The 14044-nt window shown below is 41.2% G+C and overlaps 1 protein-coding gene across 13 annotated transcripts in view; it reads right to left on the reverse strand.

The window, feature by feature from the left end:
- IMMT (inner membrane mitochondrial protein) overlaps positions 1 to 14044 on the reverse strand; it is a 46704-nt gene that overhangs the window by 20370 nt on the left and 12290 nt on the right. For 3 of the 13 annotated variants that reach the window (XM_062209789.1, XM_062209790.1, XM_062209801.1), the window contains exons 2-6: positions 9059 to 9132; positions 7785 to 7974; positions 3150 to 3261; positions 596 to 733; positions 161 to 256 (exon numbers count right to left, since the gene is read on the reverse strand). In XM_062209789.1, the coding sequence (XP_062065773.1) occupies positions 161 to 256; positions 596 to 733; positions 3150 to 3261; positions 7785 to 7974; positions 9059 to 9132 (610 nt within the window). Of the gene's footprint in view, positions 1 to 152; positions 257 to 595; positions 734 to 3149; positions 3262 to 7784; positions 7975 to 9058; positions 9133 to 14044 lie in introns of those variants that run through there. The other 10 variants (XM_062209795.1, XM_062209793.1, XM_062209791.1 and 7 more) reach the window with 6 other exon arrangements.

Consider the following 14044-nt stretch of genomic DNA (forward strand, 5'->3'; position numbering starts at 1 on the left):
TCAGATGTGAAAAACACAAGGGATGAAATTAAAGTGGTGAACAGAGCAAAGCCACTAAAGAAACAGAAGAAACCTGACTGTCAGAGACAAACTTGTGCTGAGGTTTGAGAGCAACTGAGAGATGATAAGAAGGACTTGAGAAGCTGTTTGATTTACATACACTCAATCTCAACTTGCTCTTGTTTTTCCTGTTGTGCAAGGCGAGCTGCAACTTCTTCAGGTGGGCGTTCCCTTACAGAAGATGAGGATGCTTCCTCTTGCAGCAAAAGTAAATAAGAGTAAATCAATTCAGCACAGAATTTTCACAGCTCACACAATCGTTCACACTTGTCAGTTACATCAATGCAGAGCATTTTTCTGGCGAGAATTCTAAAACTGCATCATTCTTAATGATTCCAAAATGCATAAGGGATCAGTTCTTAACCTTCTTGGTTTCAAAGAATTATTAGGACTTTTAACAAATTTCTCAAGCAAGTCTAAAAACTTAAAAGCAATATAAATGTATACTTACATCATGTCTAAGAGTTGCCTAGGCATTAAGTAATTCCCATGAGCACTTTATCTATAAAAGAGTAAATGTAAATAATTAAACTACCTGAAGTTACAGGTGTAGGTTTTCCTCCAGCAATTTCAGGACGATCAGTTTTTACCGGTTCTTCATGCTGAACTGCAGGGGCTGGGACTGATGGCGTATCACCTGCTGCAGAAATAATTTGAGCTGCCTCTGTAGGTGCTATAAATATGTTACTCGTGGTATTTATATTTTTCTGGATTAATACAGCAAACACGTAAGAATCGACTGTTACAACTGCCCACATCACATCCGACTCCTTAAAAACACAAAGGCATGTAATGCCATATATCTGAGTAATATACAAACAGGGGCACCATCCACTGTAAACACAAACTCACAAATTGAATGACAGTTGGAAAAGCACTAAGACAAAGAAGTCTTGTCAACATTCATCTGCATTTTAACTATCATTACACTCAGGCAAGGCTTCCAGTAACAGTACTAATTTTTAACATGTAAGGAAGTATGGGGCCAGCACTGTGGCGTAGTGGGAAAAGCTGCTGCTTGCAGTGCCACCAGCATCCCATATAGGCCTGGGGTTCGAGTCTCAGCTGCTCTACTTCCCATCCAGCTCTCTGCTATGGCCTGGGAAAGTGGTAGAAGATGGCCCAAGTCTTTGGGCCCCTGCACCTGTGGGAGACCCGGGGGATCAGCGCAGCTCCAATTGTTGCAGCCAACTGGGGAGTGAACCAGCAGATGGGAAGACCTTTCTCTCTCTCTGCCTCTTCTTCTGTGTAACTGACTTTCAAATAAATAAATAAATCTTTAAAAAAAAAAAAAAAAAAACTTGTAGGAAGTAGACATCAGATTTATGTAACATGGAAAGAGAATAATGAAGGAAAAGAGTCTGTAATGAAGAAGGGATACAAAAGAAAGCAATTAACCAAAGAATAATTTCCTTTTTTTAAATGTGTCACAAGTAATCTGTTCTTTTTATTAAAGATTTATTTATTTGGAAGTCAGAGTTACACAGAGAGGAGAGACACTGGTTCACTCCCCAGATGGCCGCAACGGCCGGAGCTGCACCGATCCGAAGCCAGGAGCCAGGAGCCTCTTCCAGGTCCCTTGTGGGTGCAGGCGCCCAAGCAGTTGGGCCATCTTCTACTGCTTTCCCAGGCTACAGCAGAGAGCTGGATTGGAAGTGGAGCAGCCAGGACTCAAACCGGCGCCCATATGGGATGCCGGCGCTTCAGGCCAGGGTGTTAAAACCCATTGAGCCACAGCGCCGGCCCCGACCAAAGAATAATTTCAATTACTCTGAAGAATAGTAGATATTGAAAGAAGACATCTGAACAGGAACAAGATGACACTCAAACACAAAGAAGAAAAGTTCACAGTGATGGCAGTAAATTAGTGAGGAGCAGAAGTCATTTAATAGAAACACTTCATAGAGAGTTTTAAAAATCAAGGGCTTGCAACTTTAATGACAAGTTTTGATGGGAAAGAAAAAGAAGTAATTCTAGAGACGGAATGGGTGGAGGAACCAATAGATTCAGTTTCCTTTTTTAAACTGAAGGCCTCAGTTAAAAACTCATTAACTAGCTTCCCTGTTTCTGCCCTCAGTCCCTTCTCGGTTCACAACAGCCAGAGTGATCTTACAGAAATTCAAGTCAAGTATTAGCCTCCTGGCTTAGCACGCTCCAACACCTCTTCACACCACTCAGAAATGAAATGGAATTTCTTACCACTGCTTCAAGCACTGACTGCCACAACAGGCCTTCTGCTCCCTTTCTGGTAGGATTTGCTGCTGTGCGTCCTATACTCACTCTACTCCAGCGTTATCTGCTTCTCACTTGAACATGCCTCCTTCCACTAGCTTCTCTGCCTGGGATGCCTTCCCCACCAGCTTTTTACATATGACTTACTCCCTTCCCTCTTTCTAGCCTTTCCTCAAATAACACTTTCCAAGTGAGGCTTTTCTCACCCACTCCATTTAAAACTGCAATACTCCCCCTCTCATACTGACATTTTACTTGATCTCTTTCCCTTAATCCCACCAAGAAATATTAGCAGAGGTTTTTTGTTTGTTTCTAAAATTATTTTGTTGATTACTATATCCAACAGTGCCAGGAAAACTGCACATGACACTAAGTGAACCATCTGCAAACAAACATCTGATTGAATCAAGGACAAGTTTCGCTATGAAGAAAGCCAAGGAGACTGAATTCATGTTGAACATGTTAGAGTCAGGCAAGTTGTAAATTAGGGTGGGAAACCCGAAGATAAGATATATCTGCAGGAACTACAAAAAGACACTGATTACTTAAAGAATTGCTGAAGAGGTAGATAAAAGAAGTGAGGGGGAAAGAATAAATCTTAAAACCCAAAGAGGGGAAAAGTCTAGGAGTCAGAGGGAAAAAAAGAAAAATATGTGTCAGGCCAGACAACCAATACTGTTTCCTCACTCAGGTCTTCATAATAAAGCTCAATGCCACGTTCAACTCTGAAACTGAGCACAAGAATGACTGGTGAGAGCGGGGACCGGAGAGTCCTTCACCGGGGCCTTCTCTTGACAAATACATCAAAACAATTCATTTTCCCATAATTGTTAAAAAATGGTTCTAGATAGAAGTACCTGTTGTTGAAGCTGGAGTATCTGCTTTGTGTTTCTGGAGTTGTGAGGCGGGCTGTTTAGATTCTTTCATTACCTCTGATACACTGGAGATTTTTAGTGGACCAGACTGAATCTTGAGGAGAAAAAAAAAAAAAACATTTTACATATAATACTGTTCCTAAAAGACAGCACACAACAATTTATAATATTTCAAGGTCAAATTTTTCAGGCTTTTAATATGAAATTAATTATCAGTGCTTTACAACAAAAGCATTTTATTAATCACAGTAAGAAAAGTCATCATTACTAGAAAATTTGCAGTTCAAAAATTCTATTCCAAATGACTAATGCATATTTTAGTACTAACAAAAGGTTCTCCTAGGACAAACAATAAAGTTTACATATGCCCTTCCCCTTAAAGATTCTTTTACAAATACAACGAGAAGGTGTTTCTATTTACTTTCTAAATCAAATTACAGTGTCAGAAACAAAGTTTACTACAGAATCTGAGTAAATGAAAATCAGTTTTTGTTTCTTTGATCTCCAGGATTCATGCAACAACACATCAATTTGTGAGTAATGCTTGCTTCTCTTTTCCAGTTACTACCTGCCTTAGATTTAAGGAAGTATCCATAGAGACTTCCAGAGATATGCCAGAGAAAATTAAGGAGTAACAGAAATATTTTATTTACCATCTGTGATGTCTCACATTTTGTCAGAACCCGGCAGCATGTCTTAGATATCCCCAAGATGACCACTTACCCACAGGAAACTACAAGAAATATATCTTTTATTTTTAATAAAACATTATCATTCCTAAATTATGAAACAGAGGCTCACTGAAACAAGCAAAGCAACACTTGCATACATCAGTGGTTTTAGATGGTCTGTCTCTTCATTGCTCCTTTCCCTTCCAGCTGGCTCAGGAAGCCCCTGCCTGAAACCTCTCCCTCCAGCCCTGCACATGAACTCAGGAATATATGCACATGCATTCTCCACTTCCTTACACAAACAGGGCTATATTACACAAACTGCCATGCATCTTGCTTTTGATTGTTATTATCTAATTACATCATGGACACCATCTTTTAGATCAAGATATTCTTTTATAAAGAGTATCTCGGCCCTTTTTTCTTTTTTGGTCCCCTTGGCCTTTTGTCTCTTTATCCTTGCAGGCCTTATTGTCCTGCGCCTTTGGGGTGCATGGCCCTCAGGCCACCCACCCCATACTTCCTGGTCCTCCATGCTCTTTCACATGGCTGGCTCCTGGTACTCAGTATGAACCCTCTCTTTTCTAGATAGGGCCCTCACTCTCCTATACATTTCTCTCACTGAATAAAAAGCTTAAAAAAAAAAAAAAAGACTATCTCACAATTTAGTCAACCATTAAACATTCAGGTTGTTTATTTTGGCTCACAAACACTGAATCAATGAACATCCAAATAAATAAAAAGTGCTGTTGTATGTTATCTGCAGGATAATTTCTTGGAAAAGGAACTGCTGGATTCAAGGTGCTATATTTTTTATATTAACAGATAAATTTCACATACAGTTCCAGCAATTCACATTCAAAATAAACATGTATGAATAATATCTATTTTTTTTTCTTTTTTTTGACAGGCAGAGTGGACAGTGAGAGAGAGAGACAGAGAAAAAGGTCTTCCTTTTTGCCGTTGGTTCACCCTCCAATGGCCGCTGCGGCCGGCGCATCTCGCTGATCCAAAGCCAGGAGCCAGGTGCTTCTCCTGGTCTCCCATGCGGGTGCAGGGCCCAAGCACTTGGGCCATCCTCCACTGCCTTCCCGGGCCATAGCAGAGAGCTGGCCTGGAAGAGGGGCAACCGGGATAGAATCCGGCGCCCCAACCAGGACTAGAACCCGGTGTGCCGGCGCCTCAAAGCAGAGGATTAGCCTGTTGAGCCACGGCGCCGGCCAATAATATCTATTTCTAAAATCTATTTGCAGTAGTTGTGCTATTCCTCTAATTTCTACTCCTGTTGTCAATAACTGATTTGATTAAAGCAACATAATAGGTAGAAAAGCACATGTTTTCTAACCCTTTCCCATCCTTTTTCCAAATTTTCTTGGCTAGTCTTGTACATCATGAATTCTGCCATATGAACTTTAAAATCATGAGGTCTGGTTCCTCACCCTCTAGAAAATGTCATTAGAATTCTTTCTCTATTTCTTTGTATGTTTATGTACACATACCGTAAAAACATATTTAAGAGACACATGAGAGAAATAACATCTTTCTGACATTAAGTTCCATCTAGGAATATAACATTAGTACCCATTTATACAGGTCTTATTCTATGTCTATCAAAAAAGTTTTAATGTCTACATAGTAAGTATTGAGGAAACACTTAGTACACAAATAATCATACAGGTAATCAAGCAGATACTCTGAAATAAAATGCATAGTTTTTGAAAGCAATAAACTGCCGGCACTATGGCGTAGCGGGTAAAGCTGCCACCTGCAGTGCCGGCATCCCATATGGGTGCCAGTTCGAGTCCCGGCTGCTCCTCTTCCAATCCAGCTCTCTGCTGTGGCTTGGGATAGTGGTGGAGGATGGCCAAAGTCCTTGGGCCCCTGCACCCACGGGGGAGACCTAGAGGAAGCTCCCAGCTCCTGGCTTCGGATCGGCACAGCTCCAGCCGGCCATTGCGGCCAACTGGGGAGTGAACCAGCAGATGGAAGACCTCTTTCTCTCTCTGCCTCTCTTCTCTCTGAGTAACTCTAACTTTCAAATAATAAATAAATCTTTAAAAAAGAAAAGAAACTAAAACCAACAGGGAAATTAAAGAAAAAAAAAACTTGAAAGTCTCACTTTCTAGTTCTTGTGCAGGGGTTGAAATCTGATTCAAAGTGGAAAGTATATCAATATTCTTTTAGGCCTTCACATTTAGATATGGATAACTATTCCAATTTGATTTTTCAGGTAATGAAGAAAGCTGCTAGTAATTTTAACCCCTGACTAAAGAAAATAATTTCATTTTGGCACAAATACTTATTGCCTTGAAAAACAGCACTATAACAGCCTATATTGTAGAATAACCTGTATCCCTTTCCAACTACGCAAATTCTTAAATAAGTATAAATTAGAATTCAGTTAAAGATAGTTGATTATATTGCAATCAGATGGCATTCACAAACTTAACTGGAACATACACAAATAATATCTATTAGTAAGAGTTTTCTTATGCTAATAGAAAAATTAATTTAGCTACCTAGTCTAAAAATGGTGAATATTATTAATATTGTATAATAGAACTGGGAAGACTGTCCTTTTTTGAAGAGATTAAGGATTTTCATAATTTCCATCAGATTTTACTATTTTTCTCAAATTTCTAGGTATTTAATTTGTAAAAAAATTTGCTGTGTACTGGCCTACAGAAAATAGCGTATTGATTTTAAACTTTTTGAAGCCAAGCGATCAAGTACATTTGTAATAAAAGTCAATGGATCTAAAAAAAGAAAGAAAAGGATGGCTGAAGTGTGGGTTAGGCAGGCAACCACGGAACACTTGCTTTTTTGAATATTATCTTTGTTACAAAATTGGCCCTACATCATTCTACCTATTGGAGAATTGAAGCTCATCCAGTTTTGAATGAACGGATTAGCCATGTCCAGCCTCATAGCATGAAGAATTGCCCAATATCAAAAATCCAAAATTCATACTGTTTAATAAATTTTTACAAGAAGCTATGTTTAAATGAAGAAATAGTTGAGTTTTAAAAATGTTTAATTCTTGGCCGGCGCCGTGGCTTAACAGGCTAATCCTCCGCCTTGCGGCGCCGGCACACCGGGTTCTAGTCCCGGTCGGGGTGCCGGATTCTATCCCAGTTGCCCCTCTTCCAGGCCAGCTCTCTGCTATGGCCTGGGAAGGCAGTGGAGGATGGCCCAAGTGCTTGGGCCCTGCACCCGCATGGAAGACCAGGAGAAGCACCTGGCTCCTGGCTTCGGATCAGCGAGATGCGCCGGCCGCAGCGGCCATTGGAGGGTGAACCAACGGCAAAAAGGAAGACCTTTCTCTCTGTCTCTCTCTCTCACTATCCACTCTGCCTGTCAAAAAAATAAAAATAAAAAATAAAATAAAATAAAAATGTTTAATTCTGATGCAGAAAAAGGAGTGAAAATGAAGAGTATGTACAAACCCTCATGGACAATGAAAAATATTTCTGTCAACCAATCAAAATGTAGCTGAAACTTCAGTGACTGTTTCACGCTCTGAAAGAAGCCATTGCTAATGTAACATGTGGGCTGCGTCATGACCATTCGACATCTACGGCTGTCAAGTCAGAGCCTGACGGCTGCAACAACGTGGACTGACAGATTCTCCTTCGATCCACAGGGCAACCAGGGTTACTTCTTCCTATACTGCCTCCTCTATTTGCCCTTGTGGATTGCACAATTATTTTCCCCGTGGTATGCACTTATACATGTCCAAAAGGATAAACACTCACCTTATAGATTAGTACCAGTTCAATTTAAACAGAAATGAAGTACCTCTGACAGGCTGTACTGAATTACACAGTTATAATAAAACTTTACAACTTTTTTTCCAAAATATTTTCAAGATGAAAAGAACCTCCTTTTAAAAGCATTACACAGGAGAAACTGAAATGCTAAACAAACAATCAAAAAAACCTCTTACCGGCTTCTTTGGCAGTGGAACACTGTAAGGTGCAGAACCAAGAACCATTTCAAAGAGTTTGTCTGAGTAAGGTATGGTTTTCTCTACACTTTCCCGGAAATGGGAATCCCATTTTGCATACAGAATAGTGCCACCAATACCTCCACCAACAAATAAAAGGCCAGCTCCAGCAATTTTGCCAGCAGTCAACCTATACCAAAGAAATGGGAAACACATTTATATTTCTTGGCTTTCCTATATATCTGTTCTCCAACTTAAGAGAATCAAAGAATTCTGATCTGCAACATCTACTTCTCTACCACAGATCCAGATCACAGCAGCCAAGTTTACTACCACAGTAGCACATCGTATTTTTCTGACTTTTCAACAAGTCTGCAACAAAAAACTCCTAACATATAGGGATAACTAAATTTTTTTAAAATACAGTATCTAAGGGAGAAAGAATGAAGCAATCCAACCTTCAACACTTAAAACTCTAGATAAAAAAAAAAAAAAAAACTACCGGCCAGCGCCATGGCTTAACAGGCTAATCCTCCGCCTTGCAGCGCCGGCACACCAGGTTCTAGTCCCGGTCGGGGCGCCGGATTCTATCCCGGTTGCCCCTCTTCCAGGCCAGCTCTCGGCTATGGCCCGGGAAGGCAGTGGAGGATGGCCCAAGTCCTTGGGTCCTGCACCCGCATGGGAGACCAGGAGAAGCACCTGGCTCCTGGCTTTGGATCAGCGCGATGCGCCGGCCGCAGCAGCCATTGGAGGGTGAACCAACGGCAAAAAGGAAGACCTTTTTCTCTGTCTCTCTCTCTCACTGTCCACTCTGCCTGTCAAAAAAACAAAACAAAACAAAACAAAACAAAACAAAAAAAAAAACTACCATAGACTTTCAAGGCTCCTCTCCCTTAATTATACATTGTAAATACAATAAAATAAATCCTTTACAAAAGATCATAAAATATCAAACAGAACATTTTTTCAAGTTACAACATGCTGAGTTCTGGATATAAATCTATTTGCCATGGAATAGAAGATGGCACATGGGAGTGGGCAGCATCTCCACTGGATGCTGTCTGATTATCAAAAAACCAAAATGCATCACAACAATTTTTTACCCAGAAATACAACAGTGCTCCAGAAGGTCCCTCCAAAGATACCACAGCAAAACTCTAGAGTATATACTTCTTATTAAAAGGTTTTAGGCAGCTATTCCCATATTCCAGCAAAACACACATACACATACACACACACGCACACACAGTCAAAAGCCGAGACATACTACATACCCAGAACTGCCTGAAGTTGAGTATCTTCGGCATGGTCGTAACGGACGGAGGACAAATTTCCCACAGAGACAACTCTAAAGGAGAAAAAAACATCGCAACCGATACAGTTAAAGAATGTGGGGCATTTTTAGAGTTGGTAAGGCAGAAACAATACCTTTATTATAAATGTCTTCAGTAAACAAAAATTTTATTTTCAGAAATCAAAGTCAAGAGACATTTATACTCTTAGAAAAGAAACAGTGATCCTTCCTGCACCAAGACTCCTATTAGTAATTTTCAAAAAGGATTATGAGACTATATGACCAATCAATATTTTTAAGTGCCATGTATGCTAACTATTGCTCAAATACAATTGGGATTTGCCACATGCTTTAACTAGCAAGAAAAAAAACAGTATAAAATGTCTATTTTACTTAATTTAGATATCTGAAAAATTAGAGTCCAGTTAAACACAAAGCATTATAGGCTATATACACATCCATTCATGCAAAAGATCCAATCTCAGCTTAACTTATCAAAAACCCAAAGTTCCCACCTCTAAGCTAACTTCGTAGACAGTCAGTTCTTAGAGGCATTCATCTAAATCTACAAAGTTCATTCTTGGTTAATTCTAGTATATGTATCATTAAACCAAAAGCCAACAGAAAAAAAATGTTACCAGATGTGGTAAATGTTCAGAACGCTTACCTCCAGATAATCAGCCCTATTCTTTTATTATACATAGAACATACTTAAGGCAATATTTTGTGACTTCTTTTAATCCAACTAAAACATACAAATGCAGATGTTTCTTAATAATAATATATGGATCCAGGCCGGCACCGCGGCTCACTAGGCTAATCCTCCACCTTGCGGCGCCAGCACACCAGGTTCTAGTCCCGGTTGGGGCGCCGGATTCTGTCCCGGTTGCCCCTCTTCCAGGCCAGCTCTCTGCTGTGGCCCGGGAGTGCAGTGGAGGATGGCCTAAGTCCTTGGGCCCTGCAACCCATGGGAGACCAGGATAAGCAACTGGCTCCTGCCATCGGATCAGCGCGGTGCGCCAGCTGCAGCGCGCCAGCCGCGGCGGCCATTGGAGGGTGAACCAACGGCAAAAGGAAGACCTTTCTCTCTGTCTCTCTATCCACTCTGCCTGTCAAAAAAATATATATGGATCCTTTAAATTAAGCAAACAAGCACCTAAATACTATTTGGGAAGGTACTGATAACTTGAAACCATTTAAAACTTATCAACTTGAAATTTCAAACTTACTGTAACCATAAACAAAATATTCTTTATACCAAGTAGAAATCAAGCTTCAATAACTGGGAAAATGCTTTAACCAGGTTCCTTAATGAACTGTATCTAAGGAACACTGGAAAAACACAAACCTTCTTTTCAAACTACATTTTAGGGAGCAGGCATTTGGCCTACCAGAGAAGATGCCCACCACCTGTATCAGAGTATGTCGATCTCTTATAGAAAGTCAAATGCCCTAAACAGCACTCTGGCCTCAGAATTAGCCCTTAAGGAATTCAGATCTGGCTAAAAAAGCCTATGAGAGTTTCTCAGGCATGGAAAGCCAAGACACTCTGGCAAAAAATGACCTAAATGAAAGATCTCTGTGAGTGAGATCCCAGCGGAAAGAATCGGCCATCAAAGAAGAAGGTACCTTTCTCTGAAGGGAGGAGAGAACTTCCACTTTGACTATGGCCTAGTCTAAATAAGGTCGGAGTTTGTGAACTCAAGAGGCTTCCAAATCCTTGGTAGCTCATGACAAGAGCCTCAGGTGACTGATGATGCCATAAACAAGAGTGCCAATTGTTAAATTAACAACAGGAGTCACTGTGCACTTACTCCCCATGTAGGATCTCTGTCCTTAATGTGTTGTACTATGCGAATTAATGGTAAAGCTAATATTCAAACAGAACTTTATACTTTGTGTGTCTGTGTGGGTGCAATCTGTTGAAATCTCTATTTAGTATATACTAAGTTGATCTGTATATAAAGATAATTAAAAATGAATCTTAATGAAGAATGGGATGGGAGAGGGAGTAGGAGACAGGATGGTTTGCAGGTGGAAGGGTGGTTATGGGGGGAAAAATCGCTATAATCCAAAAGTTGTATTTTCGAAATTTATATTAAATAAAAGTTAAAAAAAACACAATTATGTCAGTCTGATTCCAGTGTGGGCTCCTGATTCCAGCTTCCTACTAATGCAGACCCTGGAAACCAGCAGTTAATAGCTCAAGTAATTTGGATGTCACTCAACATAGGAGAAATAGATTCAGTTCTTGTCTCCTGGCTTCAGCCTGTTCAAGCCCTGGTCACTGCAGAAATTTGTGGATTGAACCACTGGATACAAGGGTTTTCTTTCTCTTTCTCAAATAAATACTAAATTAAAATTTAAATATCTTTACTTTTAAGAAAACATATTCCGAGCCGGCGCCACAACTCAATAGGCTAATCCTCCACCTAGCGGCACTGGCACACCGGGTTCTAGTCCCAGTCGGGGCGCTGGATTCTGTTCCGGTTGCCCCTCTTCCAGGCCAGCTCTCTGCTGTGGCCAGGGAGTGCAGTGGAGGATGGCCCAAGTGCTTGGGCCCTGCACCCCATGGGAGACCAGGAGAAGCACCTGGCTCCTGCCTTCAGATCAGCGTGGTGCACCGGCCGCAGCGGCCATTGGAGGGTCAACCAACGGTAAAGGAAGACCTTTCTCTCTCTCTCTCTCTCTCTCTCTCTCTCTCACTGTCCACTCTGCCTGTTTAAAAAAAAAAAAATGAAAAAGAAAACATATTCCATGATCATAAGATATATGAAATTACTCTAGCATCACAGGTGCAATTTATATTCTATTTGCCAAGGTATAAAGGTAAACATCTAACTCATGTTAATCTAACTTGAAAAATCAAAAAATAAACCAAACATTTTAAAACATGTAAAGCAGACATAATTGGTATTTACAAATATTTTAAGGTAGGCACTGTGGTGCAGTGGATTAAGCTCCCCTTGAGATGCTCGTATCTCTGGCTATTCTGCTTCTGATCCAGCTTCCTGGGAGATAGCAGATGATGGCTCAAGTGTCTGGGGTCCCTGCCACCTAAATGGGAGACCTGGATGGAGCTGCTGGACCCTGGCTTTGGACTGGCCCAGCCCCAGCTATTGTGAGCATTTAGGGAGTGAACCAGACAATGGAAGATCTGACTCCACTTTTTCAAAAAGATGAAATCAAACTTTTTTTTTTCAAAAAAAAAAAATTTTTTTTTTAATTATTAATGTGTAGAATTCTGAACATCTTTAAACTGCTTTTAAAAGAAAAGGTGTTTCCTTTCTATTCTATAAAGCAGGTAGTATGAAATTGTAGACAGAAATGCACCTCCCTCCTGTGACTTAGGGAGGAAATATTAGACCACTGAGGCTGTGTTCTACTTAAGGTTATATCTTTTACATTTTTTTTTTTTTTTTCTGGACAGGCAGAGTAGACAGTGAGAGGCAGAGACAGAGATAAAGGTCTTCCTTTTCCATTGGTTCACCCCTCAATGGCTGCTGCGGCCAGCGTGCTGCGACCGGCACACCACGCTGATCCGAAGCTAGGAGCCAGGTGCTTCTCCTGGTCTTCCATGCGGGTGCAGGGCCCAAGCACTTGGGCCATCCTCCACTGCCTTCCCGGGCCACAGCAGAGAGCTAGGCATAAGTAGGTTTTAGGTCAAAAGTTAAGGTATTGTTGACAGTGATAAGTGGATTATAAAGCAGCAGGCACAGTAATGGATAAATGACCCCATCAGTAACACAGAATCAAATTCAACCTGAGAGTTTGAGAACACCCAAATTCACATCAGTACTTTTTAACATTTTTCTTTATCCCTGTTTCTTCTTTTATCACAGCTCTCTACCCTCCCTTTGCAAAATATATTTTATTTCACTATAACTAAAGTTCCTAGTATTATATTTAAAATCTGAAATTTTAAATCAAAATTCAAAGTATAGAGTGAAGCCTTCTACAAATTTGTTTCTCAGCCACCTAGTTCCCCTCTTCATAAGCAACTACTGCCATCAGTTTGACCAGAGATATTCTGTGCATATTTACCCAAATGTGCATTCTCCTGCCCTTTACCATCTTTACAAATGACACCCCAAACATACACCCTGTTCTGTACTAGGGTTCATTCAAGAATACATATTTTAGGGGGTGGCACTGTGGCGTAGCGGGCAAAGCTGCTGCCTGCAGTGTTGGCATCCCATATGGGTGCCAGTTCAAGACCTGGCTGCTCCACTTCTGATCCAGCTCTCTGCCATGGCCTGGGAAAGCAGTGGAAAATGGCCCAAGTCCTTGGGCCCCTGTACTCGTGTTGGAGACCCGGAAGAAGCTTCTGGCTCCTGGATTCAGATCAGTGCAGCTCCGGCCCCTGCGGCCAGTTGGGGAATGAACCAGTGGATTAAAGACTTCTCTCTCTGTGTAACTCTTTCAAAAGAAAAATATGTTTTAAAAAGAATACATAGATATTAGGCCGGCACCATGGCTCAACAGGCTAATCCTCCGCCTAGCGGCGCCGGCACACCAGGTTCTAGTCCCGGTAGGGGCGCCAGATTCTGTCCCGGTTGCCCCTCTTCTAGGCCAGCTCTCTGCTATGGCCCGGGAAGGCAGTGGAGGATGGCCCAAGTGCTTGGGCCCTACACCCCATGGGAGACCAGAAGCACCTGGCTCCTGCCTTGGGTTCAGTGCGGTGCGCCGGCCGCGGCGGCCATTGGAGAGTGAACCAACGGCAAAGGAAGACCTTTCTCTCTGTCTCTCTCTCTCACTGTCCACTCTGCCTGTCAAAAAAAAAAAAAAAAAAAAAAAAAAAAGAATAGATATATAAATATGTATTTTAGATATTGTATATAAATATATGAAAAAACTATTAAAAAAATAAGAAAAGCCAGGGCCAGCACCGTGGCTCACTTCGCTAATCCTCCACCTCCGGCGCTGGCATCCCATATGGGCGCCAGGTCTAGTCCCGGTTGCTCCT

This window comes from Lepus europaeus, chromosome 13 (assembly GCF_033115175.1).
Source record: "Lepus europaeus isolate LE1 chromosome 13, mLepTim1.pri, whole genome shotgun sequence".
Classification (NCBI taxonomy): domain Eukaryota; kingdom Metazoa; phylum Chordata; class Mammalia; order Lagomorpha; family Leporidae; genus Lepus; species Lepus europaeus.